The sequence below is a fragment of the Mus caroli genome, unplaced genomic scaffold (assembly GCF_978045245.1).
Source record: "Mus caroli unplaced genomic scaffold, Mus_caroli_1 scaffold_2, whole genome shotgun sequence".
NCBI lineage: Eukaryota > Metazoa > Chordata > Mammalia > Rodentia > Muridae > Mus > Mus caroli.
The window spans coordinates 145,623,452-145,648,158 of NW_028227257.1; the positions used below are offsets into that span (position 1 = coordinate 145,623,452).

Consider the following 24,707-nt stretch of genomic DNA (forward strand, 5'->3'; position numbering starts at 1 on the left):
CCCACAGACACCTGCAGCATGGCTTCTGGCTCTCCTCCCTCTTCAGACACATGTACTTGAGCACGGCCACTCCTCTCGTTGTCCCGGATGCCCTTGGACACCTGTGTGGCCTTCAGCCTTTCAAATTTGTTGCTGCCAGAGCCACACCACTGATAGATATTCTGTAAGAAGACAGAGATCCCAGGAAGTCAGGGTCCAGCCTCTGCACAAGCCTGCCTGGCAGAATGGCAATATGCAGCCTGTGGCTATGTACAAGCTCCCCTTGGCCTGCGCTTGCCCAGGTGAGGGCTGGCAGAGGGCACACACGTCACCCAAGGGCAATGGAGTGATTTGCATTTGAGGATACTGATTGTACAATGACGTCTAGAGTGCTGGCCTCTATGGCTTGCATATAACTTGTTCCTCTAAAGATCATGTTAAAGTTTGATGGCAATTTGGCAGTGATGGAGAAAAAGGCCTACATTGGCTGCTAGGATTAACATTTTTCAGGGGTTCAGTTTTTCCTACTACAGAGCAGATCACCTCTGTATCTCAACTGTTTTACACACAGACATTTGCCTGTCTACACTGGCCACTTTATAAACCACCCAGTCAGTCTCCAAACAGTGCTGCCAGATCTCCCCCTCCCCAAACCCTGAGACTACGTCAATTTTTACTTACAAGTTATATCATCTCTGCGCATCTGTTACAGAGACCCCTGCTGGTGGAAAGCAAAACTGCAAGCACTATTTGTCTACAGCGTCCACAGCATTTCTGACCTACACCTTGCCTGTGCGCTAGTTATTTTTATCATCAACTTGACACAACTGCCAAATTGCCATCAAACTTTAACATGATCTTTAGAGGAACAAGTTATATGCAAGCCATAGAATTTCTTGGCAAGAGGGAACCTCAACAGGGAAATTGCCCAAATCAGACTGGCCTGTGGCCATGTCTGTGAATGACTGTCTTGATTGGTCACTGATGTGGAGGACCCAGCCCACTGTGGGCAGTAACCTCCCTAGGCAGGCAGGTAAGCAGCATGCCTCCATGGTTTCTGCTTCAGTTCCTACTTGAGTCCCCGCCCTGATTCCCTTCAGTGATGGAGTGTGATATGGAAGTGTCAGAGTGTTCAGAACAGCCCAAACCAGAAACCACCCAAGTGCCCATCAACAGCAGGAATAATGAAGTATCTAAGTCCCTGTAGAGTTGAGTGAGTGCCCACAATATGGAGGAATCTCAGATATGCAAGATGAAGAATTCAGTATAAGAGAGGAAGGTCTCCTGCACATAATTTCATAAATGTGCAAAAAAGAACAACAACAACAAAAACAAAAACAAAAATAAAACCCTGAGTCTATCCAACTGAGAGTTCCAGTGGCTGCCCCTCAGGGCAGAGAGCCTGGGAGGAACAACTCATGCTTTGCAGAGAGCTGTGATGCGTCCTTTCTGGATCTACAGTTAAAAGGTGGGCAGGTACATTCACTGGGTGAAACACAGAACAGCAGTTGGGATTATAGCACAGCTTGCCATGTCACTTCAACAAGAAACTATGCTGAGGCTGAACAGGCAGCTCAGCAGTTAAGAGCACTGCCTGCTCCTGCAGAGGACCTGGGTTTGACCCCCAGCACCCACACAGAAGCTCACAACCATCTGTAACTCCAGTCCCAGAGGAGCCAAGTCACTCTTCTGGCCTCTGTAGGTACCAGGTATACCTGGCACACAAATGAATATGCACCCCCAAACACCTTTAAACATTCCACAGGCTCATGTGCACAGAGGTTTTAGGGTGCAGTGTCTGGCTGTGACCATCAGCATGTTTGTGCTCGTGCAGGGCTATGAGGCAAGACTGTAGGAAGCATCACCACTAACCTGTAAGTAGGCCTGGGATGTGTACCACGGGCATCATCACATGCTAGCCTCATAGGCAATCAATGATGCTTATGTCAATGTGGGTCCATCCAAGTCTATGGGTGGAGCACTCACTGTAGGGTTAGTATCCATGGTGATCAAGAATCTACAGTCGTGCACACAACTGCCATGTGCTTAGAAGTGAGTGTCTATATTCTTAAAGGTATATAACTGTGCATGTCAGATATCGGGGGGGGGGGCTGCATTTCAAGAACTCTGTGTAAACGGTGGGAATCCGAGGCCCATGCATACATGTGTGACATGAGTCTATGCGTGGGAATCTAGAACCAAACTTAGCCATTCTAGATCTGTCTGCATGACACATCCAGTGTCTGGTCTCCATCCCCCAAGTGTTCATGCACCCCTTCACAAGTGTTTTCCCCTTCCCAGAGTCAGACCTGGCCAAGTTCACCACAGTGGCCTTGGAAAAGGGCAGGCAAGACTCACGTTTCCCAGGTCCAGAATGAAGCAGTCGCCATTGTTGAAACTGTCCCAGGACACAGGTACCTCAGTGGCACGGACTACACGGCGTCCTTTGACCTGGAAGAGCCTCTGTACCACCACCTCATTGGGTACCACGTGTTTGAATCCAGATGCCACACCTCCTTTCTGTCAGGTGAAGGAGACAGTGTTAGTCCAGGGGAGGAGATCTGGTGAAGTAGACGCAGAGGGTCACAGGACTGAGGGGAAGAGACTTCTAGCCGGTGGATAGATGCTCAGCTCAACCAGGACTTTCACTGTTACGATGTCTGATACCGAGACATTCTTTTCTGAAGTTCAGGAAAAATAAATAACATCTACCAAAACCACATGGCTAAGATTCCCTACACATTACATCCCTCTGAACCTTACACGGCACCTAAAAGATCCCGAGAGCCACTTCCTGGATCAAAGGACCGCAAACATATCTCTCTCAAAACCAGCATTCCCCAAAGGGCACGTTGTGGCATGCTACACGGATAACCTTCAGGGAAAGGGATCCATCATCCAAGTGTAGGGGATGTTCCTACTCACGGACCCTGACTGTTACACAACAAACATGGACATACCAAAGGTTCCTATGGTAAACACCCACGCTTACCCTGTTTCACACAGTCTCTCCCTAGCTCACCACTCTTCCACCTCACCCCATTGCAAGACATTCATTAGTTCAGTGGGAAGCCAAAGGAAGCTGTCTGGGATGTCTCCAGCTTCAGATACTCAACATCCCTCCACCTTATACTCATTGTGCCCATCCTGACCAAAGCCCAGAGACGTGAAGTGATTTCTTCAGGCGTGCTCAGCAAGCCTGTGGCACACCTCAAGACCTCCAGCCTTGCTGTCTGCGGTGGGTCCCGTACATCTCCCTGTTCCACACACCATGGAGGTGGGAGTTCAGAGGCTTCTATAGGTTCTCAGACCACCCCAGCCAGGACCCTATCAGCCCACCTCCTTGCACTGACCCTAGCCTTACAACCTTGATGGTGTAGGCAGAGGCAGCTCCTGTAAGGCACAGTAACAGTAAATGGAATAGACGTGTTTGCCACACGATCATACCCACTACACCACACATTCCACATGTATCTCACAGGTGAGGGGAGAAGAGCCCACACATGATGGGCCTCGCTCAAGCTCTCACAGTGGGACGGGTGGCGCTGGGATCAAACCCCGGTGCGTCTGAATCTGAAAAATTATGTCATTCTTCCTGATATCAGATCTTAGGCCCAGGAACAAGCAGTTTCAAGTTTCTGGGGACTGGAGCGCCCTCTGGTGTCCCTTCTTGGTGTGGACGTAAAGTCTTTTGCCCATCACCAGGCAGAGCTGTGGTGCCACTGGGTGGAATGACCTCATTGTGGGGCAAGGCTACACCCGCGGCTTCCATCCTGTCTTGGAAAGTCCACAAGTCAGTAGCAAGCCAGGAACTTTTCCCATCACAGAAAGAATAAATCTGAGGCCAGATGGCCATGGTGCCTGAGACCCAGAATGATGTGAGGGCTGGAGGAGGGCAAGGGCCGAGGCAGTTGCTGGGGACGAGGTGAGGGGCAGACACTGGGCAGTATACCCTAGCACTCTGTGCTTCCTCCACAGTCATCCACAGGACTCCAGGGCCACATGAATGAGCAGCGGTAAGGCTGGCACCCATTATCCATGCAGGACTCACAACAGCCACTGAGATAGGAACTGTCATGGCATCAACTCCTAGCTGGTGAGCCTGAGAGTCCTGATGCGTGCTCCTTGTGCTGCTGACTCAGGGAATGACACTTGGAGAGATGCACATACACATACACACACATACACATACACATTCATATAAATAAATATATATATATATTATAGATATACATGTACATATGCACATACATATATACACATACACACATACATACACATACTACACACACATATACACATACATATATACATATATATATATATATATATATACTCACATACACACACATACATAGATACATACACCTACCCCCACACACATATATACACATGTATATGTACATACACACAGACACACACACATAATAAATAAAGCTAGTTCTTAGAAGACACCAGTGAATCTACAAGGGAAAGGATGGGAATCTGTAGAGTTTTTTTCTATTACTTTTTTGGTTGGTTGGTTGTTTTGTTTTGTTTGTTTTTTCGAGACAGGGTTTCTCTGTGTAGCTCTGGCTATCCTGGAACTCACTTTGTAGACCAGGCTGGCCTCAAACTCAGAAATCCACCTGCCTCTGCCTCCCAAGTGCTGGGATTAAAGGTGTGTGCCACCACCACCCAGCATTCTATTACTTTTTTAAACTTTTTTTTTTGAGGGATTGATTGTTGCTGTCTAATCTAATTTTTGGGTGAGGCAGGAAGAGATCAAATTCTTTGAACAAAATTCTCCAGAGTGAGCTGTTTAACGAGCCATTCCCTGAATTTAAGACATAGTGATGAGAGGAGGTTTGTGAAAGAACCAGAGTGACCAACACCATTTGGTCTGCGCCTACAGGGGTGGGGTCCCAGCTCTTCACTTCAGAGCTGCTTCTTATTCTTGGCGAATGTATATCAAGCTTGACATAGCTAGGGAGATATGGGAGCAGGGCACTAAAATTTCCACAAAAAAAGATAAAAAGTCAAACTATGTTCCATAACTAAAAAACTCCTTGGCGAGGCTGGAGCCGTGCATCTTCTAGCTCAGAGCCCTTTTCTAAGCAAAGGTCCCAGCAGATGTCTGGTTTCTAACTGTCTCAAAGTCCAGGGCTCCCGGGACTCATGGGCCCAGCTTCCCTTTGAGCAAAGGACTTAAGATAACCCAGCCTTTGGGGGGGGGGAGGCTACTATCAGGGCTCTGGGTGAAGGTGAAGAGTAGGCCAGGTGATGAGAGATTGGAACCCTTCCCACCCCACCCTGGACAGTGACTTAGGAATGACCGGGGTAACAATAACTGTTGCTCTCCCTGGTGGCTCTGTGTCCCCTCTCTGCCCCTTCTCTGACTCGGAGACAGAAGTGGTTCCCAGGAGGAGGCTTTCATGGAAACAAGTCTTGTGTGACAAACCTGGCTCCTTCGCATCTATAATAGATGAGGGTGGGGAGGCTGAGAACCTTGGTCCGGGCCTGCCAAGTGCGGGGGCGGCCTGAGGACCGAAGAGGAGGCAAACAGGGCTGGCTGTGGGCCTCCTCTGTCCTCCAGGGGCCAGTTTCCTTCATGACTGAAGGCTCAAATCTGAACCCTGGCTGGGATCTACCTCTCAAGTGGTCCTCAGAGCATGGTCCGGAACATTCCTGAAATCCCCTTGATGTGGGAGCAGCTAGGCAGACATGCAGGTTATAAGCCCCACAGGGCTAAGATGGAAGAGGGTCAGGGACTCTTGAAACATCCACTCTGGGCTGGCTCTGAGCTGGGTTAGACCCTTCATGCTTGAGTCTGAATTTCCTTTGAATGACTCTCTAGATGTGTGACCCTGAGTGAGTGCTTAGCACCCCTGCACCACACTTTCCTCAGCTACACAATGGGGTCAGTACTGGCCAGTACCTCACAGTCTGACATGAACTGAGTACAGTGAGGAGCACATTCCATGGAAGGCACGTGATGTAAGAACATCCTACTAGCTTGCAGGTTCATTCCACAGGACCTCAGCCTTCCCATCTATGAAATGGGACTGTTGCCAGCACCCTAACAGCAATGGTGAGAATGAAACAGGATCCCATAGAAAAGCCTAATGTATCAAACCTACCACTTCAAACCTGGGTGCCCATAGCCTGCTCTGCAACGTTCTCTGGCCAGGTAATCTGCCCTTGTGTTCATGACAACTGTCACATTTATATTTGCTCACCTTTCCCCATAGCAACGGGTAACTGAGGCAGATGGATGGCCCTAATCTCCGTGAGAGCTGACTATGTGAATCCTGTGGGCCCCCCTTCCTTCCTTCTTGTCTTCAGTGGATCGGCTCTCTGAAGACTGCCAGTACTCTCAAATCCTTAGACAGGAAGGGATCTGCCTCGCCTGGACCCCGATGCCCAGTGCAGGGCCTGACAGAATGAGGGCGAGGCTGGGCTAGAACACAACTTCCACCACTTAGAGTTATGTGACTCTTCTGAGCCTCGGGTCTCCTCCCAGGGTTACCTTGGGGATAAAACAAGGTCACATACACTCCCAGTACCGTCTGCAGCATGACAGCCACAAGTGGGAGTGATACAGGTCCGTTTTCTTTCCCTCGTTCCTTCATATATATGTGTATGTACAAGCCCGGGTGCATGTGCATGCATGTGCAGGTGTCTGTGCGTGCGTGTGGGTGCACACAAGTGCGTATATGTACACACACACACGGTGTGTATATAATGGGGCCTCAGACACAGTATCTAGCAGAGGATCACCTTGAATTCCTGATCTTCTGCCTCCTTAATTCTGGGTTCAAAAGTGTGTGCCACTGTGCCCAACTTGATCTAGGAGCTTGAAGCCATCTGCTAAGTGAACAACGGATAGAAAGACTACACAGGTCTTTCTGCAGCCCAGAGCTCAGCTTCTCATCTCTCCTTCCTCAGGGTTGCAAGGACCCCAGACAACAGCAGGAGGAGGGAATAGAGCTGCCCAGCTGGGTGGCAGCAGCTGCTCGGCCGTGGTAACCCAGCAAAGGCAGCCCAGCCCCACCCAGCCTAGGCTGCTGGTCCAGGACACACCAAGTCTCACAGGTACACTCCATCACTCAATCCCTGCCCTTCACCTGGGAAAGAGGGAGTCACATCTGCACTGACAAAGAGGACTCTGAAGCCCAGAGAGGGACAATGGCATAGACAGGGTATGTGTCCTCCTTAGAACCGGGTCATGGGAGACAGGGTCGCTTACTGGGAACAACACTGAGAGTCAGGCAGGTGATGTGGGTTCTGGTCTTGGCCTCTGTATTAACTCACCCTGTGTCCCTAGTCCAACTGATCAATCTCTCTGTACTTTAGTTGCCTCAGCCCCAATAAAATGAGAGATCAGGACTCATCTTGTTCCTAAACTTGTAATCCCCTCTCTACCCTACACATAGAGCCAAGCTTCATCACTATTCAGCTTCTCTTGAGCCGTGGGACACTGCCCAGCTACCTCTTCAGCAGAGCCTCTCCCTCGTCCTGTAGGGCAGGTATAACTGGCTCTCCAGCAACCAGAGAGGAAAGGCAGGCTCTGGGTATCATGGGGCTGTCTAGAGGTTACACAGTATATTGGGGAACAGTTTCCTGGGTCCCCAGCTTGAATTTGCTCTGGCTGAAAGCTTAGGAAAAAACAAAACAAAACATGGTACAGATTTGTAAAAGTCCAAGAGGAAAATGTGGAGGAGGGGGCATCAGGAAGAGAGATGTGAATGAAAGGGCCTGTCAAATACTCATCACAGGGCCCTCGGCCAACAAAGCCTCAACAAGGACCGGGTGTAGGATCTCAGGATCGGGACTTGGCACACACCCTGGGCCAATGTGAGAAGGCCTCCTGGGCGCTCACTCTGATGCTGTGAATTGTCTACCAGGCTGTAGAGAATCTTTTCATCGTAAGATAAAGAGTCAAAAGCTCAGGGCAGGAGTTTGGTGCATCCAAGACCATGATGGTAAGGACCCAGGGTTCCTGGCTGCTAGGCTCCAAAGCTTAACACTTGGCCTGTCTGTCCATCTCTCTGCAAGGCTGAAAGACTATGAACCATGCCATTGACCCAACCCACCTTGTACTTAAGTCCAGACTTGAAGTAGCCGGAGAAGGTGGACGACTCAAAGCCCTGAACCTCACGGTGCTGTACAGCCCGGCCGTTCAGGTAGTCATCCAGTTGCACAGTAAAGATGGCAGCAGCCCCGCTCTCATCCTGGCTGCATTCATTGCCTAGGGAACATGAGGGTAGCATGAGACTGGCTTCTAGAAGGTAGTCTTGGCCCTCTGGGGAGGAGACATGCAGAGCCAACAGCTCTACTCTGACCTGGCTATAGAAATTGAGCTAGTCCCTCCCTGCTTTCCAAGAGCCTCAGTTACTCCATCTGTATAATAAGGAGACCTTAAAACAAACAGATCAGAGCCAGTGTTAAAGACTCTAGGCTCCTAGCTGGGAAGAGAAAATGAGGGAGTGATTGGAGCTGATCCAAGAAAGCACGGGGGTGGCGGTAGGGGGAGAGATGTAGGGTCTCCATGACATCTACAAAACTTGTTTGTCCTCTTGAGGAAGCATAGCGGTCAACATGACCATTCTATAGAAAAAAACACTGGTGAGCTGCAGAAGGGCAGATCACAGGTCAAGGGGCAGAACTGGGATCTGAACTTGTACAGGCTGGCTCTAGAGCGGTGTCACAGAAACCACTAACAAAGGCCTGGTGTAGAGAGCACTCAGTTCAGGTATATCCATGTAGTTGGGGGTCGGGGATGGGGTGGGGCTAAGCAGGAGCACTCCCTCACCCAGCCAATAGTGGAGGTCGTACTGCAGATTCCCGTTCCTCAGCTGCACAGTCTTTAGGATGACATAGGCGTCACCCGTGAAGAAGTCTCCATAGAGGTTGGGGGGCACAGGTACCAGGTCAAACTTCTCCACACGCCAGATCTGCAGGCCAGGCTCCTTCCCTGCCTTCAGGAATTCGGGGTGCTCCACCACCATAGTGCTGGGCTGCAGAGAGACAGGACAGAGCCTGAGCAGAAGTGTGGGTCTCAGCAAGGAGAGACCCCAGGCATGAGGGAGGGCAGGTTCCAGCACCAAGAGTGACTCACTTGAGCCTCGTGCTCTCCCTGTCCTAGAGGAGAATCAACCCCTTTCTGGGAGTTTCTGGCCAGGCCAGGCTGTCTCCCTTTCTGCCCTCCAAGTTGGTGATGTGACGGAGGAGGCAGAGAGCTCCCTCCCTTTTGGGGAGACAGCTAAGGCACAAAGAGGCAGGCTATCTTTCAGGGACCCCCATTTGGGAGACAACACAGAGGGATAGCCCTGGACTTCAAAGGCACTCTCTGCCTCTATGGATAGACACTCCCAGATAGCAGTGGCAAATCTCCCAGTCCCCCGGGACTCTGCATGCTCTCTTCCAGAACCTTTGTGGCTTAGGATGCATTATCCACCCCTACTCTGCAAATGGGGAAACAGAGGACCAAAGGGCAAGGGGCCTGATCCTAGGTCCCATGTTTGGTTTTGCTCCTTGGAAGGGGAAGGATCATCACAGCCCACTAAGGACTGGCTTAGTGGGCCCAAGTGGCCTCCTGAGCTGCCTGCCTCCTCCCTCCTGCCCCACCCTCAGCATCCCACCCACCAAATTTCCACATCTTGGAAAAGGGGGAAGGAATGGAGCCTGAAGTCTGCAGGGGGAACCTGTTAGGAGAAGGTTTGAGGGTGGGAAAGGCTGCCAAACATGCTCTGTAGTTGCCAATGGGACAGACGGTTAGGTTTGCGCCCAAGGAGGGATGTCAGCAGGTCACCTCAGACAGAGGAAGGTCTGGTTGGAACAAAAAAGCAGGCAGGAGAAGCGATTGGGGAGAAAAACTCAAGTAGTGGAGAGTAGAGAACAGAAAGGGCAAACAAGTGGGAGGGGTTGGGCAGGGGAGGAGACCACAGTCAGGGTAGAGAGGAGAGAATAAAATAACAGTCCTATCCAGAGGCTTTCAGAGGGGAAACTGAACGGGAGGGGACAGATACGACCAACAGCAAACGCAGAAGACTCTGAGAAAGACCAGCAAGAAGGGCAGTAGTTAGACGTGATAAAGGAGATGGGATCCAAATCAGTAGTGGGGAAAGATCCGGCCAAGGTGAGGTTAGCCTGCAGGGAAGGAAAGAGCTTTGGTCCCGGCCCCCGAACCCCGCCCCCAGGAGCCCCGAAGCAGCAAGACATACTTACAAAGCAACAAAACAGTTTTTCCATTCTACACCTGAATTACTCCCCTTTTCCTAGCGCTGTATCTGCAAGAACTTACAATAGACAATTACTCGGGGAGCCCCGGGGACCCCGGGCACTCACCCGCGCCTCAGACACCCGACTTTGGGGCGCCCTCTCTTGGGCCCTGCCCCGCGATGCCGTGGCTGCATGGGAAGGCGACAGTGCGCACAGCGCCAGGAGGAGCAGCGCGCAGAGCAGCGAAGAGCGGTACGGAGCCATGGCGACGGTGAGGACCCAGGCTGCGGCCGCGGACCCTTGGTCGCCCCAACCTTTAAGTAACCAGCCGTCCCATCCCGCCCTAGCTGAGGACCGCCCAGCAGGGAGGGCCTTGCGGCCCGCAGGGGAGGCGGGTATCTGTCCCGGATCTCTGAGACATCTGGGTTCCCTTCCCACGGGGACCGACCCGACTGGGTGCGGTCGCCCCTTGGACCCTAGTTTCCAATCAGAAGATCCGGCCTGTGGTCTGACATATAACAGATGCTAACTCAGTGAGAGAAGTTTTTCTGGGGCCCGTTCAATCCCCTTCTTATCGGTCCAATTAGCAGGTCCAACAAAAACTAAACAAAACAACAAAAAACACCTAGCATGAACTAACACGTTCATGGCGGTTTCCAACTCAAGTACTCTTTTTGGGTTCTTCTCCCCTTCCCCCAGTGACATTTTTTTTCTTTCTGTTTTGTTATTGTTATTTTGAGCAAATCTTAGTTTGTTGTACAAAGTTCTTGCCTGTTGACTGGTTGCCCCTGCCCAGGGCAACACTTGTATCCATCTCCTTTAGAGGATGACACCTCCATTTCCTTCTACAACCTTCCCCCCACCCCATTTCAGGCCCTCTCCTTCCCCCACTCCTCATCACTGGGAAATGTGGACCTAAGTTAGACTCCTAAGTACCACCTACTATGTCTCCTAGAGGTTGCAGAGGGTTAGATCAGGCCTGCTCAGATAGCCTGGTCTGCAGGAGGCAATGCATCCTGTCCCAGCTCCCTTGGGAGCCTACATAGCATGACTTCTATCTAACTTTGCTGGCTCCCTCCCCAGTTTCTTCCCACTTAAGGGGAAACAGTTCACAGCTAAGAGAACACAGAGAACAGCTGAGACTGAAGGTTATGGGGACTTCAGATGGCCTGGGTCTTGAAGGTAGCAGGGGAGTCTGAGAACATTTCCAAGGGAGGGAACAGCATATAGGCAGAGGGCAAGCAAACACAGGCCATGCCCAGTAAATAGCTAAGATCTGATTTACAGGGGGGCAAGGCAAGAAAGGTGAGTACCCCTAGAAATGGGATTTTATCAGGTGTTTGTAGAGGCCTTGAATTCTCTGGGCTCCATGGTCTAGGAAGCCTGTGTAGCCTACAGTGGGCTGCCCTGGGCACAACTCAGGGAGGTGATTAAAGCCCACACTGCTTGCAGAAACATTCCTGGAAGCATAAGCCATTTTCACCTCTCTAGATAGAAAGTAGATTGTGCATATTCAAGACACATAATACAACATTCCCTACAGAGCTGCTTGCAATGGACAAGGATATGCATTGAAGCATTGTTCGAAGAGAATTGGAAATGACCCAAATGCCCTGGGGACATAAGTGATGGGACTGTCACACAATGGACCACAAAGCAACCGTGAAAAGAAAAAAAAAAAAAGTCAGAGCCAGTTGTGCCTGGTAGCACATAGTAGGCACTCAGTAGGCACGGAGAGACCTCCAGGTGCCAGAAGCAAATTGCACAATGATGTCTCTTCCTTTCTATAAGGAAAGACTCTGCAGCTGATGCACAAACCCCTGCAAAGTCAGTAAACAATGCACTGAGACGTCACCTTGGACACTGCCGTGGCTTGGCTGCCCAGGCTGGAGAGAGTCCTCAGATCACTGTAATTGCCACAAGGAACCTTTCAGGATGGTGGGAAATTTTTAATACCACACCACGATGATGATCATACAACCAGTTCACGCCACAGAAAAATCACAGAACTGTGTGCTTCGGTGAGTGGACTGTGCATGCTACACGAGTTACATCCTGAGACACTTCCTAAAATAGCAGCTTAAAGCACAAGATCTAAAACATGACACAGATACATCCAGCTGGCCAGGGATGGTGCATACCTTTAACCCCAGTATTCCAGAGGCAGAAGCAGGCAGATCTCTGTGAGTTCAAAGCCAGTCTGCTCTATAAAGAGAGTTCCAGGACAGCTAGGGCTGCCCAGAGAAACCCTACCCCAAAAAAGCCAAAGAAAAGAAATTTATCCAATAGAGTTGATTGATTGATTGATTGATTGATTGATTGATTGATTGATTTAGAACTGTAGTCTAGAAAGACTGCTTTAAGAACATGCCTGAGGGGATACTTGCTCCTTGGCTGACTCAGGAAATGACCAGGAGCCTGAGCCAGCAGCTGGCCTGGCTACACAGCCCCCTCAGGAACAGGGAAGCAGTGTGGCCCCAGCTTACCCAGTTGGTGATTAACAGAAGGCCAGTATGGCTTGGCCTCGACCCCTGGGGTCAGTGACCACCAGCCCAGGCTCCCCCGCAGTTAATGATCACAAAGGTGGTGATCTTTGCTGACTATGTAGCTATGGAGTTTAGGCCATATTAACCAAGGCCCCACCCCTGCCTTTTAAGACCCTGAAGCCTAGAAACTCTCCAAGGCCTCAGTGAAGGAGACCCGGATGGGGCAGCGATAATCTGTTCCCTGCCTGGAAGAGGTTCATGAGTTCAAGAGAACAAGGAGTTTTAGAGAGGGTAAAAGGCAGGTATCCCCTGTTAGAGAAGGGTCTGCCACAGACGTCCTGGATGACTCTAGGCAACTCATTCTTTCTGGGTCTCGGTGTCCATACAAAAGATAAGCCTCAATACTCTTCAATCTAAGGCCCATTTCTGGACCCAGAGCATGGCTGCACCACCCTGCCCAGAACTTACTTGCTTCTATGCTTCGATGTCCCTATCTGCAAAATGGGGACAGTGGACCAGCTCACCTTGGCACGTCCTTCTGAATCAGACCACCTATGATCCCTGATGTAAGAAGGAGGTTCTGAAATCAGAACAGCATGTCACCTCACCTCTAGATCCAGTGAGTAATCAAGCCCCATAAGACCCCAAAGCCTAGAACATCTCACTATGCTGCACCGGGAGTGGAGACTATGATAGGGAAACCCTGTTTTACTCTGTTCCCTGCTTGGAAAAAGATGTATGAATTCAGGGGAGCAAGTAGATACACGTGCATAAGAAAGGAAAGCAGACCGATGGCAGGGAAACCAAGACTCGGGCCACTCGTGGGAAGGAAGCACTGCTGATATTCTAAACCTTGTCTGGGATTCCTGAACCCAATTATGTCTGGGAGACAGAAGCAAGAGCTCTGACCCCGCCTCACCTGGGGAGGGAGCAGCAGCCCAGCCCAGGAAAGGCTGTTGTTGCTAAACCAGTCCAAGCCTCTGCCAAGCAGGTAGCCAGACATCTCTAGAGCAGCAGGCCCTACAACATCTCCCAGGCTGGGGGGATGTCTATGTAGATCCTCAGGCCACAGCCACTGGGTGGAGAAAGACTGTGGTACCTCCATTCCAAGACACTCAGACCTGGGATGGCTGCTCTGACTTGAATGTAGCACTGTTTGCTGTCACTTCGACTGGTGTGGGTCCTGGTGTGGGTCTACAGGCTCTTTGCTGTGCCTCAGACACCCCCTTGATCTCCCATCTTGGCTGTGTGTGAGTCCCGCCCAGTGCCCCCTTATACACCAGGCAGCTCTTAGTATCTGACACAGGATGGATCAAGGGGCCCTTCCCTCCCCTGTGGTTGGATCCAGGGTCCCACAACCATCTCTTGACCCCTTCCTTCTATGATTAACTTCGAGTCAATCTGTGGGTCTCCGTGGGCCTCCTAGGGTGGCTACCAGATGAGATGCCTCACCCTCACCCTCCACCCTCGGCCTCAGTGTACAAAAGGCCTTGGCAGGCTGGGAAGACACCACCCTGTTCTGTTCCCTCACCCGAGACATTGCAGCTTTCTCTCTCTCTCTCTCTCTCTCTCTCTCTCTCTCTCTCTCTCTCTCTCTCTCTCTCTCTCCTTGTGTACTTTTAGCCCACTGCTGTTCTCTGGTCCCCCTGGGAGCACCCACCCTTCTGGCCTAGGATTTTGCCAATAGGGACAATGGTCAGTAAACAGAGAAGGCAGTTATGAAACCCAGTGGAAGCAAACAGGGCCAGCACAAGTTCTGGCAAGCCCCATGGACTTGAACGCACACAGGCCTCAGCACCTGTAACCAAGGCCTCAGTTTCCTCATTTTTAAAATGAAGAGGATGGTGTTAGGCTCGTGGAACAACAACGAAACCTAAGACCCGACATGCATTAACTCCCAAAGGTTTCCTAGCTGCTGCTCTCTGCTCTCAGAGGCCTGGGCTAAGCAAATCCATACCTACTGAATGGCAGGCTAGAGGTAAAACCCCAGGATGCAAATGGGACTTGGGCTCAGGTTGGGCTGTGCATTGTGGACTGGGTCAGTTCCCATTCTAAACCCCAGTCACTCATTTGTATACAGGGAACTATGGGGGGAAATAGAAGCAAGCCACAAGACTGCCAGTTGTAATGGTCACTAGCTTCTTGTCTCTTTGTAGATAACACCAAGCAGAAGACGATGTCTCCAGGCCATGGAGCCGTGTCCACACACTAGACTTAAACCTCAGGTCTGTGGACAACACCAGATCCAAGGCATGGGGCTCATGGAACAGAGTTCCCTGATATGGCCAGCTGGGCCTCTTGCCCTGGCGATGTTTATCCTGGGTGTGGACAGCTATTGGGAATCAGGCCAGTGGGGCTTGGTTGAATCTATCCCAGGGACTGAAGCCACTGACCCTCTCCCAGAGCCAACCCCACCTCACATTGTGAGCCAAGTCAGGACATTAAGAGGAGGCTTGGCCCTACTGCTTCTGGCCCTATTCCCTGGAAACAAGATTTGTCCTGTCTCAGAGCCCAGGGACTCTTCCACCAGGACTCACTGTAGCAATCAGTTTTCCCAATGCTGAGACAAACACTCTAGCCCTAGGAAACTTGGGACTTCAAAAGACTGAGCCCTAGCCCCTTAGTACACCCCTAAAACTCTGTGGTAACCCCTGGAGGAGCCCAGACACAAATGTATGTCAACAGCTGGACAAAGGGACTCACACACTGGCACAGTGACTTAAAGCAGGATCAGCAGGAAGCCTGGGTAGGGTGCAGATCTGTGCTGCAGACAGAAGGCAGGGTCTGTGATGCCCCAGCCAGAGCAGAAAGGAACAAAAAGATGTTGCTGGAAGCAGCTACTCCAAGGAAGGATTTGGGAAGCATTGCCACTAGCGAAAGCTATGGGTTAAACTGCCACTTAACTAGCTGAGTGGCTCTGAGCAAGTCATCTTGGCTCTCAGAGCCTCCATTTCCTTATCTGTAGGTAGGGATTATAATATCCTCTTCCCATGAAGGTGGTAAGAATTTAATAAGGGGAACAGGCATGAATGCTCAGCTGTTAAGAGAACATACCACTCTTGCAGAGGACCTCAGGTTGGTTTTCCAGCACCCATATCAAGTGGCTCACAACCACCTGTAACTCCTGCCCCAGAGGATCTGACACACCATTCTGGCCTCTACAGTTACCTGTACTTACATACCACACACACACACACACACAGAGAGAGAGAGAGAGAGAGAGAGAGAGAGAGAGAGAGAGAGAGAGAGAGAGAGAGAGATACACAGAGACACACATAGAGAAACAGACAGACAGACATACGTACACACAGACACACATATTCACAGATACAGGCACACACAGAGACATACACACACACATGGACACACAGACATATACACACAGACATTCATATACATAGAGGGGGCACACAAATAACTTTAAAATTAAAAGAGTAAATTGTAAGAGATTTTAGCCAGGTGAAACATGTTAGGGGCTTGGCATAGCTTGATGCAGATGAAGCCCCTGTGAAAAGGAAGCTGCTCTTTATGCTGGGTCAGTTGCTTGGGTGAGTTTCTATCTCTCTGGGTCTCAATGTTCATGTGTGTAAATTATAGGTAAAAAGGCCCTTCCCTGCCAAGCATGCTGGTGTGTACCTGTAATGCCAGCACCCAGGAGACAGAAGCAAGTTTGAGGCCAGCCTTGTTTACATAATAAGTTTCAGCTCACTCAGAACTGGTTAGCTAGCAAGACCAGATCTCAAAACAAACAACATGTGTGTGTGTGTGTGTGTGTGTGTTTAATGCTAGTGTAAAATGCAAATGAGACCACTAAAACAAAAGTTCCAAGGACTGGGTTTTTCATAAGATGAAATTTCCAAAACACTGGGTTAAAAAAGCAAGCATCTGAGAGACGACTGCACACCCACATCCATAGCTGTCCTGCCCGTCACAGCTAAAGCATGGAAGCCAACCAGCTGTTCATTAACTAATAAGAACACAATCAACCAAAATATTCCAACAGAGGAATAGTAACCTTTGTAAAGCTTGCAGCCTGCTCTAGGAATGGCCCTGGAGAACACTAAAGCAGTACAAAACAGCAAATACTGTGAGCCCACTTCCATGAAGTTCTGAGAAGAACCAGGTACAGTAAAATGACCATTGTAAAGGAAGGGAAATGTGTGGCTATTGTCCAGAGCAGGCAGAGCTTCAGTTTGATGAACCAGCCTGCCTCCATCTTTGGCTTTCTTCTATTGAAAGCCGTCTTATAGTAAAGACAAACTAGGTTCGTTCCTGTTTATGATTATACCCGTTTCTCAAGGATTGGGCTATAACAGTGACTACAAATGGTTCTGTACTGGCTGTCCCAGGAAATGGCAACAAATCATGTATTTGTTTCAAAAAGTTATTAAAATCTTGCAACCTTGTTGCAAGGGACTCAAAGACAAAGAAAGAGAAAAAGGTGAGCACTGCATGTGACCAAGTTGATTTGGAGGCTAAGTTTATTTGTCACCAGGATCCAAAGGTCTGGTGGACGCTCCTCAGGACATGACATATAGTGGTGTCAACCGGAGGGTGCCACATCCTCCTGCTAATGGTTCAATACACTCTTCAATACACAGTCTTTGTTTTAAAAGGTTGTTCTAACTACCGGATTATGACTATATTGTTACAATCACCTTGCAATCATGACTTTGTAGCAGGAGGTTGTTAGGACTAACCTGCTATGCTTGTATTCTGCTCCTGTAACTCCACATATTTTGCCCCCAAATCCCTCATTTGGAAACCCCCTACCTCTGACTATAAAAGCCCTGTTTTCCTCACATCCAATGCTGATCTCTTAGACCCTGCTTTTAGAGAGAGCAGCTCATGTACACAAATTAAGAAGCTTGCTTTAATTAATTTGGCCATGATGATTTGAGCCAGTGGTCTCTCTCCTTACATCTTTGGGAGTAATAAGTTCTGCAAGGTGGAGAGTCCTGGGTACACGCGGTGATGGTGAGTGTAACACAGACAATGTATTTAACATCATGGAACCATGTGTCTTTGATATTTTCAGTGCTGGGTCGTGTTACATCTACCCATGATAGATACATCTGCTCATTTTGAGGATCCAGTCAAGAGGAGTTATGTGACATGAGTGACCAGCCCTTCTCCAGGACTGTTCACAACTGTTCGGGACTCAAAGACAAAGAAAGAGAAAAAGGTGAGCACTGCATGTGACCAAGTTGATTTGGAGGCTAAGTTTATTTGTCACCAGGATCCAAAGGTCTGGTGGATGCTCCCCAGGACATGACATACAGTGGTGTCAACCGGAGGGTGCCACATCTTCCTGCTAATGGTTCAATACACTCTTCTACATTCCCACACCCTCCACAGCTAACCACCACCACAGTGTCCTTCCTCTGTGATGGGTTCTGGCCGCAGCTTGAGCCGATAGCCTGAATGGCACTCTGCAGCCTGCAGGCAGAGGTCCCAGAGAGGACCAAGGGGTAGGCTTGCTGAAGAGGGAGAAGATGATTGGGTCCAGGAACCCATGCCACGTCTCCATGAGCTCACACACGGCAGAGATGACAAGTGAAGGTTGAGTGACCTTCTGGCCAAGGAAGTACCAGGCCACGTTCAGGAAGGAAACTGCAGGAGCCCAGGGAACTGGGCACATGGTTCCTTTCTACAATGATCTTCTTTCCTTTGATATAAAATGGGGTGAAAGTGCCTACCCAGCTGGATGTCTGGTAGGACTGAAGAAGCCCCTGGCTCTGAATGTGCTACTTAACTGGTGCTTAGCAATTGTGATGTTCAAAGAAGGCCCTTACGCACCTGCAGCTCGCTTGCTCATACCATCCTTGACCCATCCTGAACCCATCCTGGACCTCCACTTAGTTTTTCACATTGAAACCAAAGGACAGCTGGAGGGTTCCAATCAGAGCCAGAGACTGGGCAGTGGCTAGTTCAGGGATATGTGGGTGTCTTGGAAAGGGCCTTTGCCTACTCCTAAAAAGCCAGCCTCGCTATCTACCTCCAATAACTCCATTCCTCTATGGATCTGGCCTTCTCTGTCCCCTCAAAAGAACACAGACCCTAACACTCCCCAGCTGAGTGAGAACTGGAAACTCAGCCCCTCTAAACTTCACTGTCCTTGGACATAGAATGACCAGACTATATCACAGATTTGCTACACATACTATTAATTAAAAATAAAATAGCAGAAAATCTCCATGAAGAGATGAAGGTCAGAGGCTAACAGGAAGCAGAGAAAAAGGATTCACGAGATCTCATGTTCATATGGTAATCACTGTTCCAGACCCTTCCATGGCCCCAGTGCAGATAGACAGGACTCCTAAGGCCATCCTCTAAGATCTGGTGCCCAGGAGCCTTAAGCATTAACACTGCCTCACCACCAGAACACCCTCTGCCATCTGACCTCAGCTCCCTGCCTACCACCTCCCAGAACCCAGGGACCTAGCTTTATTCTGGGCATGTGTGACCTTGGATCTGGCACTCCGGTTCAGAAGAGACAGAATAAACTGGTGCGTTCCGGGTACCAAGAGGGCTTGAGGAGCTCCTTCTATAACCCACAGCCTCCTCTTCTGCACCTCCCACAACAGCTGTTAGCAATTTGTTCATGGGCCCCAACAGCAGTGTAGCTGTCTCTCCCCAAAGGCCTGGAAAGCAGTCGCTCTCAAAGCCAGCCACGCAGCCAGGGAGCCAATCAGAAGAAGGATCTGGGGAGAGGAAAATTACCCGTGCTGGCCCTCACCAGTGCTGGCGAGACTGGCTTGGAAAGAGGGGAGCTGGGGGCCTGGCAGCTCTTCCTGAACAATGAACTTGGTCCCATGCCTTGACCCCTGTCTGAGCTAAAGGGATAGTGGGTGCACTTGGGGCCCCAGTACTCCTCTGGAACATGCCTACTCTTTGGCATCCAGAAACAGGAGGAGGAACAGGCAGGCCTTTGTACTGCCTGCTTGCTGAGCCCCAGATCCTACCATGACAGAGCCTGCTGGGGCCTAGGAACACACAAGAGCCAGAGCTCAAGTACCCAGCTCTTGGGACCATGCCTGTCCATCTTATATGTTGCACCACACCAGTGTCACATATACACCATGTGACTACATCGCACCCCAGGCCTTGTTTGTGTCCCTTAGGCTTCGTGGTAAGGTCTACTTTGTATGTGAATTCACACTTGCCTTCAGTCATGACTACTGACCTGCACACACTGCCATGCCCACTGCACTGTGGCTCAGCCCTGGGCAAGACATGCCACATCCTTGTTTTGGACTCATAAATGGTGTTCCTCGCCCCGGGGGCATATGTAGCCTAAGGGGCAGGGACAATGCAGTGTCACAGTTAAAACCATACCCACCAGCCTCTGTCACCACGTGACCTTGCCAAAGCAACTTCTGTCAGTGCCTCACCTTCTTCAGATCTAAAATGGAATGACAGCAACATTTCTCTGGCAGAATGGTGTAGATAAAAGCAGATAACGCAACGGTCTGCATCCCAGCACCTGACATACTAGGTAAGCACTCTGAAGTGTAGCCTGAGCCTGCGTGTGTGCCGTGCACTAGAATCCCATGTGCCCGCTGTCTGCTGCGAATGAGGCAACCCTAACAGCCTGCAAGAGGGCGTGGTTATCCCTCTTACTGAGAAGAAATCCTAGGTTCAGAGAAGGATGACAATTTGCACAGGGCCAGAAAGGAGAGGGGGCAGGAAGCTAGACACAGATGCTAATTAACTGTGGGCAGAGCACTAGAGGAGAGATTGTAGGGAGCACTGGAGGAGAGACTGTAAACACAAGGGATTTGGTGAGGGGAGGGGAGGTGATGAAAATGTTCTTTCCACTTGTGATGACTTATGCCTTTAACCCCAGCGCTCAGGAGGCAGAGGCAGGAGAATCTCTGTGAGTTCCAGGACAACCAGGTCTACAAATCCCCAAATTTGCTAAAAAAAAAAAATCATGTTTATGGAAATGGAAAAAATATATATATAAACAATATGTGCATTTTCTCTAGTCAGTTATGTAAAATATATTTTAGGGATGTTGTTTTGGAAACAAAAGCCCTAGTGTTTGGCTGGAGAAATCAACTTTCCATTGTCAGCAACTTGAGACCGGCCTGGAGCAGCTGTCAGCAGAGAGTGGCTGTGAACATGTCTGCAGACAAGGTGGGCCAGCACAATCCTTGGGGGAACGGGGTTTGGAAATTGTGCAAAGTCCCAAACCTAGCCCCAGCCTTGGACTGTATAGATCTGGGTGGGCCCAGGAACCCAATTCTAAGAATCAACCCCCAGTGGGAACCACTTGGTAAAAATCATAGTTGGGAAAACTGAGGCTAAGCAGGAGAAGGGGACCTGATGGGTCTCGTTAACCAAACAGCGGGACAGCTGGGACTAGCTGGTCCCCTTCCTGTTTTCTTCTCTCCTTTCCCTCTGCCTCCTTCCTAGGGCGGGCTGCTCCTGCCATCAGCTGTGACTCAGAGTTCTGAGTCATCATGTGGCACTACAGAAGGATCTTCTTAAGAAAAACAATCCCTTACACAAAACTCCCCTGTTCTTAGGAACAGGATAGGCCCCAAGGGCTGGGAGGAGGAGAGAGAAGAGTTGGGGCAGCGTGGGAAGCCAGGACTGCCCAGACCTGACTTGAGCAGAGCCCTACACAAGGAGCCTCAGTTCCTCACCTGCAAACAAGACTTCTACTGCACACAGATACTCAGCATGCAGTGGGCACCATGACAAGAACTCTGTGTGTGTGTGTGTGTGTGTGTGTGTGTGTGTGTGTGTGTGCATGTAGAGGCTAGAGATCTTAATTTGTGGGGAGGGGGCATGTTTTCTCCTTGAACTGGGAGCTCACATATTGACTCTAACAGTCTAAGCCAGCAAGTCCTAGGGGATCATCTCTCTGCTTTCCCTTCCCACCTCCCCTCTCCTCCCCTCCCCTCCCCTCGACTCTGGTTATAGAGATGCCAGGGAGCCAACAGGTGTGTGGGGCCAGCACTTTACCTTCCGAGCCATCTCCTCAGCTCCGTGATATGAGCCTCATAAGCACCATTTTTCTGAATCTTCACTAAAACTTACGGGTGCCATCACCCAGCTTCGTAGATAAGGAACCAGGCTCAGAGAACTTCAGCTGAAGACCCCACAGTTGGGAACCTCGAAGCAGAGTTTAAACCCAGGGCTACTTGATTTTTGAAGCCTGTTACTCTGTGTGTGTCTCTCTCCGTGTCTCCCTTCGTCTCTCTCTTTCTCTCTCTCTCTCTCCCTCTTCCTCTCTCTTACAAAGCACCTACTGGCTGCTCTTGCAGAGGACCTGAGTTCAGTTCCCAGCACTAAATGGCAGCTCACACCCATCATCTGTATGTAACTCCATTTGCAGGGGATGCAACGTCCTCTTGGGGTCTCCTCAGCACCAGACACACATACAGTGATGACGAGATGCAGGTGAAACACATAAAATAAAAATACATCTTTTTATTTATTTATTTTTAAGATTTATTTACTTGCATGAGTTCTGCCTGCCTATATCACTGTGTCACGTGCATGCATTGCTCTTGGAGGCCAGAAGAGGGCATCAGAACAGGCAGCGAACAGTTTGCTGGCTAAACTGGCTAACCTGCCTGCCCCGCCTGAGCATGCTGCAGAAAGCTCCCTCAAGTCCCTGCTACTTGCTATTCCTGTTAGGGCTTCTGTCCTCAGCCATGGCCGGGCAGGGCAGAAGGGAAAAGGCCTTTGACATAGGCCAGGCTAATCACACAGGCCTATAAATAGGACCCTGTGGCTTGGGCTGAAATAGCTGCGCCAGCCCCGACTCCACAGGCAGCAGAGTACAAACAGCCTAAGTCTCCTCTCCCACACAGTTAACTGAAACTTCTTCAGGAAGCCATTATTCACGCTCCTTGGAGGCAGCGGGTTGGAGCAAAGAGCCACACCTGCCTAGAGGGAATCCTGGACCTGGGCCTAGGCTCCTTTTTTTCTGCTTCTTATTTCCATTGCTTCTGCCTGGGACTCAGTTTCTAAAACTGTGACCTAGGGAGGTCAGTTGTCAGCTCTTGGGCCCTTCCAGCCAGGATGCTCTTGGTCTGCCTGTGGCACCCTCTGCTTTTCACACCTACTTCTTTGTACCCTGCCCCATCAACTTGGAAACTGTGTTTTATCCTCCCCCTCCTCCTCCTCCTCCTCCTCTTCCTCCTCCTCTTCATCATCATCATCATCATCTCAGTCCTGGGACCAATCCCAGGGCCCAGCCTACCCTAGGCAAGCATTCTTATTATCTGAGCTATATCCATAGCCTCTGTTGTTGTGTTGTTTGGGATTTTTGAGAACCTAGTCATCCTGAGTGCTGAGAGCCCAGGATGAAGAGTTGAACAAGTCCTGACCAGTTCCCCCATGCTTGGCCTTGGGCCAGACACCAGTGCTAAAGGCATTTCCAACCCCCATTTCCCCACCCTCAAATCTTCCTGGTGGCCTCTGTGAGCTCTGCTGGGAACATCTTGTTTCTGGTTCAGATTACAGACTTGTGGCCACAGAGAAGTCCCCAGTGGGCAACTTGTGACCTGGGCAGGGCCTTCACCAACGGTAAAACCAAGGCTCCCCAGCCGTTCCGTGTACTTAAACCAGACTTCTCGGCTTCTTCCCAGCCACCGTGCAGCCCTAGTTCATGGGTGCAGAAAGCCAAACTGAGAGGGACTGGGGCACCTTCGGGTTGGAGAGATAGTGACTCAGACTCTCTCACTCCTGAATCCAGAGCTGCAGAGATCTAACTCAAGTCAGCCTAGCTGGACAGTGGGGACAGAACCCAACAAGAACAAAGAACAGAGAAGACCAGGCTGGCTATTCGCTATTCCCCTCCCCATCTCATTTTGTGTGTATGTGTGTGTCTGTGTCTGAGTGTGTGTCTATGTATGTATGTATCTGTATAAATGTGTATGTGTGCATGTCTCTGTGTGCCAATATGTGTGTGTGTGTGTGTGTGTGTGTGTGTGTGTGTGTGTGTGTGTGTGGTGAAGGGAAGTGACAGGGCTTCACTGGTAACACACATTCTCTCCTACCAGCTCTCAGCATTGCCTGCTCTGACCCACCCTCCCCTTTGCCTTCCACCAATTGGCTGCTCTACAATCCCCTTGACAGCCAAGTAGTGACCCAGAAAATTGAAACTAACTTTCAAGGTCTCTCTAGACATCCCTGTCACCTCCTGCCACTCCCATCTCAGTCTCCACCCATGACTCACTTGTCCTCAGGCACAATGGGCTCCTCCAGGTGACCAGCCCTTTGCACATAATGCTCATCTCAGCCCAGCGCTAATCTCCGGGGCAGGAAAAGCTGACTGGCTCCCTGGGCGTCTTGGAAGGCAGCAAATGCCCCCTGGGTATCAGCCACCACTGACTCCTCATGGATTAGAGTGTCACTGTTCTTGCAGGATGGTACAGCTCACCTCTCTTTCCAGTACAGAAGTCGGCAAGGGCTGCCTCGGAAAGGGAGGGTGGGGCAAAGAGCCAAGAGAATCTTGGGAAAGCACTCATTTCCCAGGACTTCTCAACATAAGGCTTCACATGAGGAAGTACTGGGGCACTTCAGTGAGGAAAACCCTAAAGCAACACCACACAGGGTGTGTGTGTGTGTCCGTGTGTGCCTGTATGTGTGTGTACATCTGTGTGTGTGTGTGTGTGTGCATACGTGCTAGTTCCACTAATAAAGTTCTCCTGGTCTCCCACTGGGAAGCTCCTGACAGCCCCCAGTAGCCTGGAGTAAAACCCACAGTCAAGGGCAGCATGGCCTTGTCCCCTTGTCTGAACTTTCCCCATTCCCTCTGAGGGATGCTCTCCCTGCCTAGCTCACCCTGCTGTCCTGTACTCAAGCTTTTCTGCACTGTCCACTGCCCCACCCCACCCCACCCCACCCCCAACCCCACCCCCGGACACCTAAACTGTCTCCTCCTCCTCAGGTGAAAAAAATCTGACTCCATGGCAGGAATGACTATCTACACAGGATGCATGGAAAGGATCCGTTCCTTGCCCATTCTCCAACACTCAGCGCAGAGCCTAAATACCTGTCACGTGATTCATGGAT

The 24,707-nt window shown here is 50.3% G+C and overlaps 1 protein-coding gene and 1 long non-coding RNA gene across 3 annotated transcripts in view; one reads left to right on the plus strand and one right to left on the minus strand.

Annotated features, from left to right (window-relative positions):
- The window catches only part of Gsn (gelsolin), a 52,062-nt gene that overhangs the window by 15,329 nt on the left and 12,026 nt on the right, over window positions 1–24,707 (minus strand). The window contains exons 1-5 of one of the 2 annotated variants that reach the window (XM_021156709.3): window positions 10,309–10,605; window positions 8,774–8,978; window positions 8,055–8,209; window positions 2,338–2,499; window positions 12–161 (exon numbers count right to left, since the gene is read on the minus strand). In XM_021156709.3, the coding sequence (XP_021012368.1) occupies window positions 12–161; window positions 2,338–2,499; window positions 8,055–8,209; window positions 8,774–8,978; window positions 10,309–10,446 (810 nt within the window). In that variant the 5' untranslated portion in view covers window positions 10,447–10,605. Of the gene's footprint in view, window positions 1–11; window positions 162–2,337; window positions 2,500–8,054; window positions 8,210–8,773; window positions 8,979–10,308; window positions 10,606–24,707 lie in introns of those variants that run through there. The other variant, XM_029471225.2, reaches the window with a different exon arrangement.
- Window positions 16,698–24,524, plus strand: LOC115029729 (uncharacterized). Its single transcript, XR_003835281.2, has 3 exons — window positions 16,698–16,791; window positions 17,707–17,853; window positions 20,684–24,524. It is a non-coding gene; the product is annotated as an uncharacterized LOC115029729 (long non-coding RNA).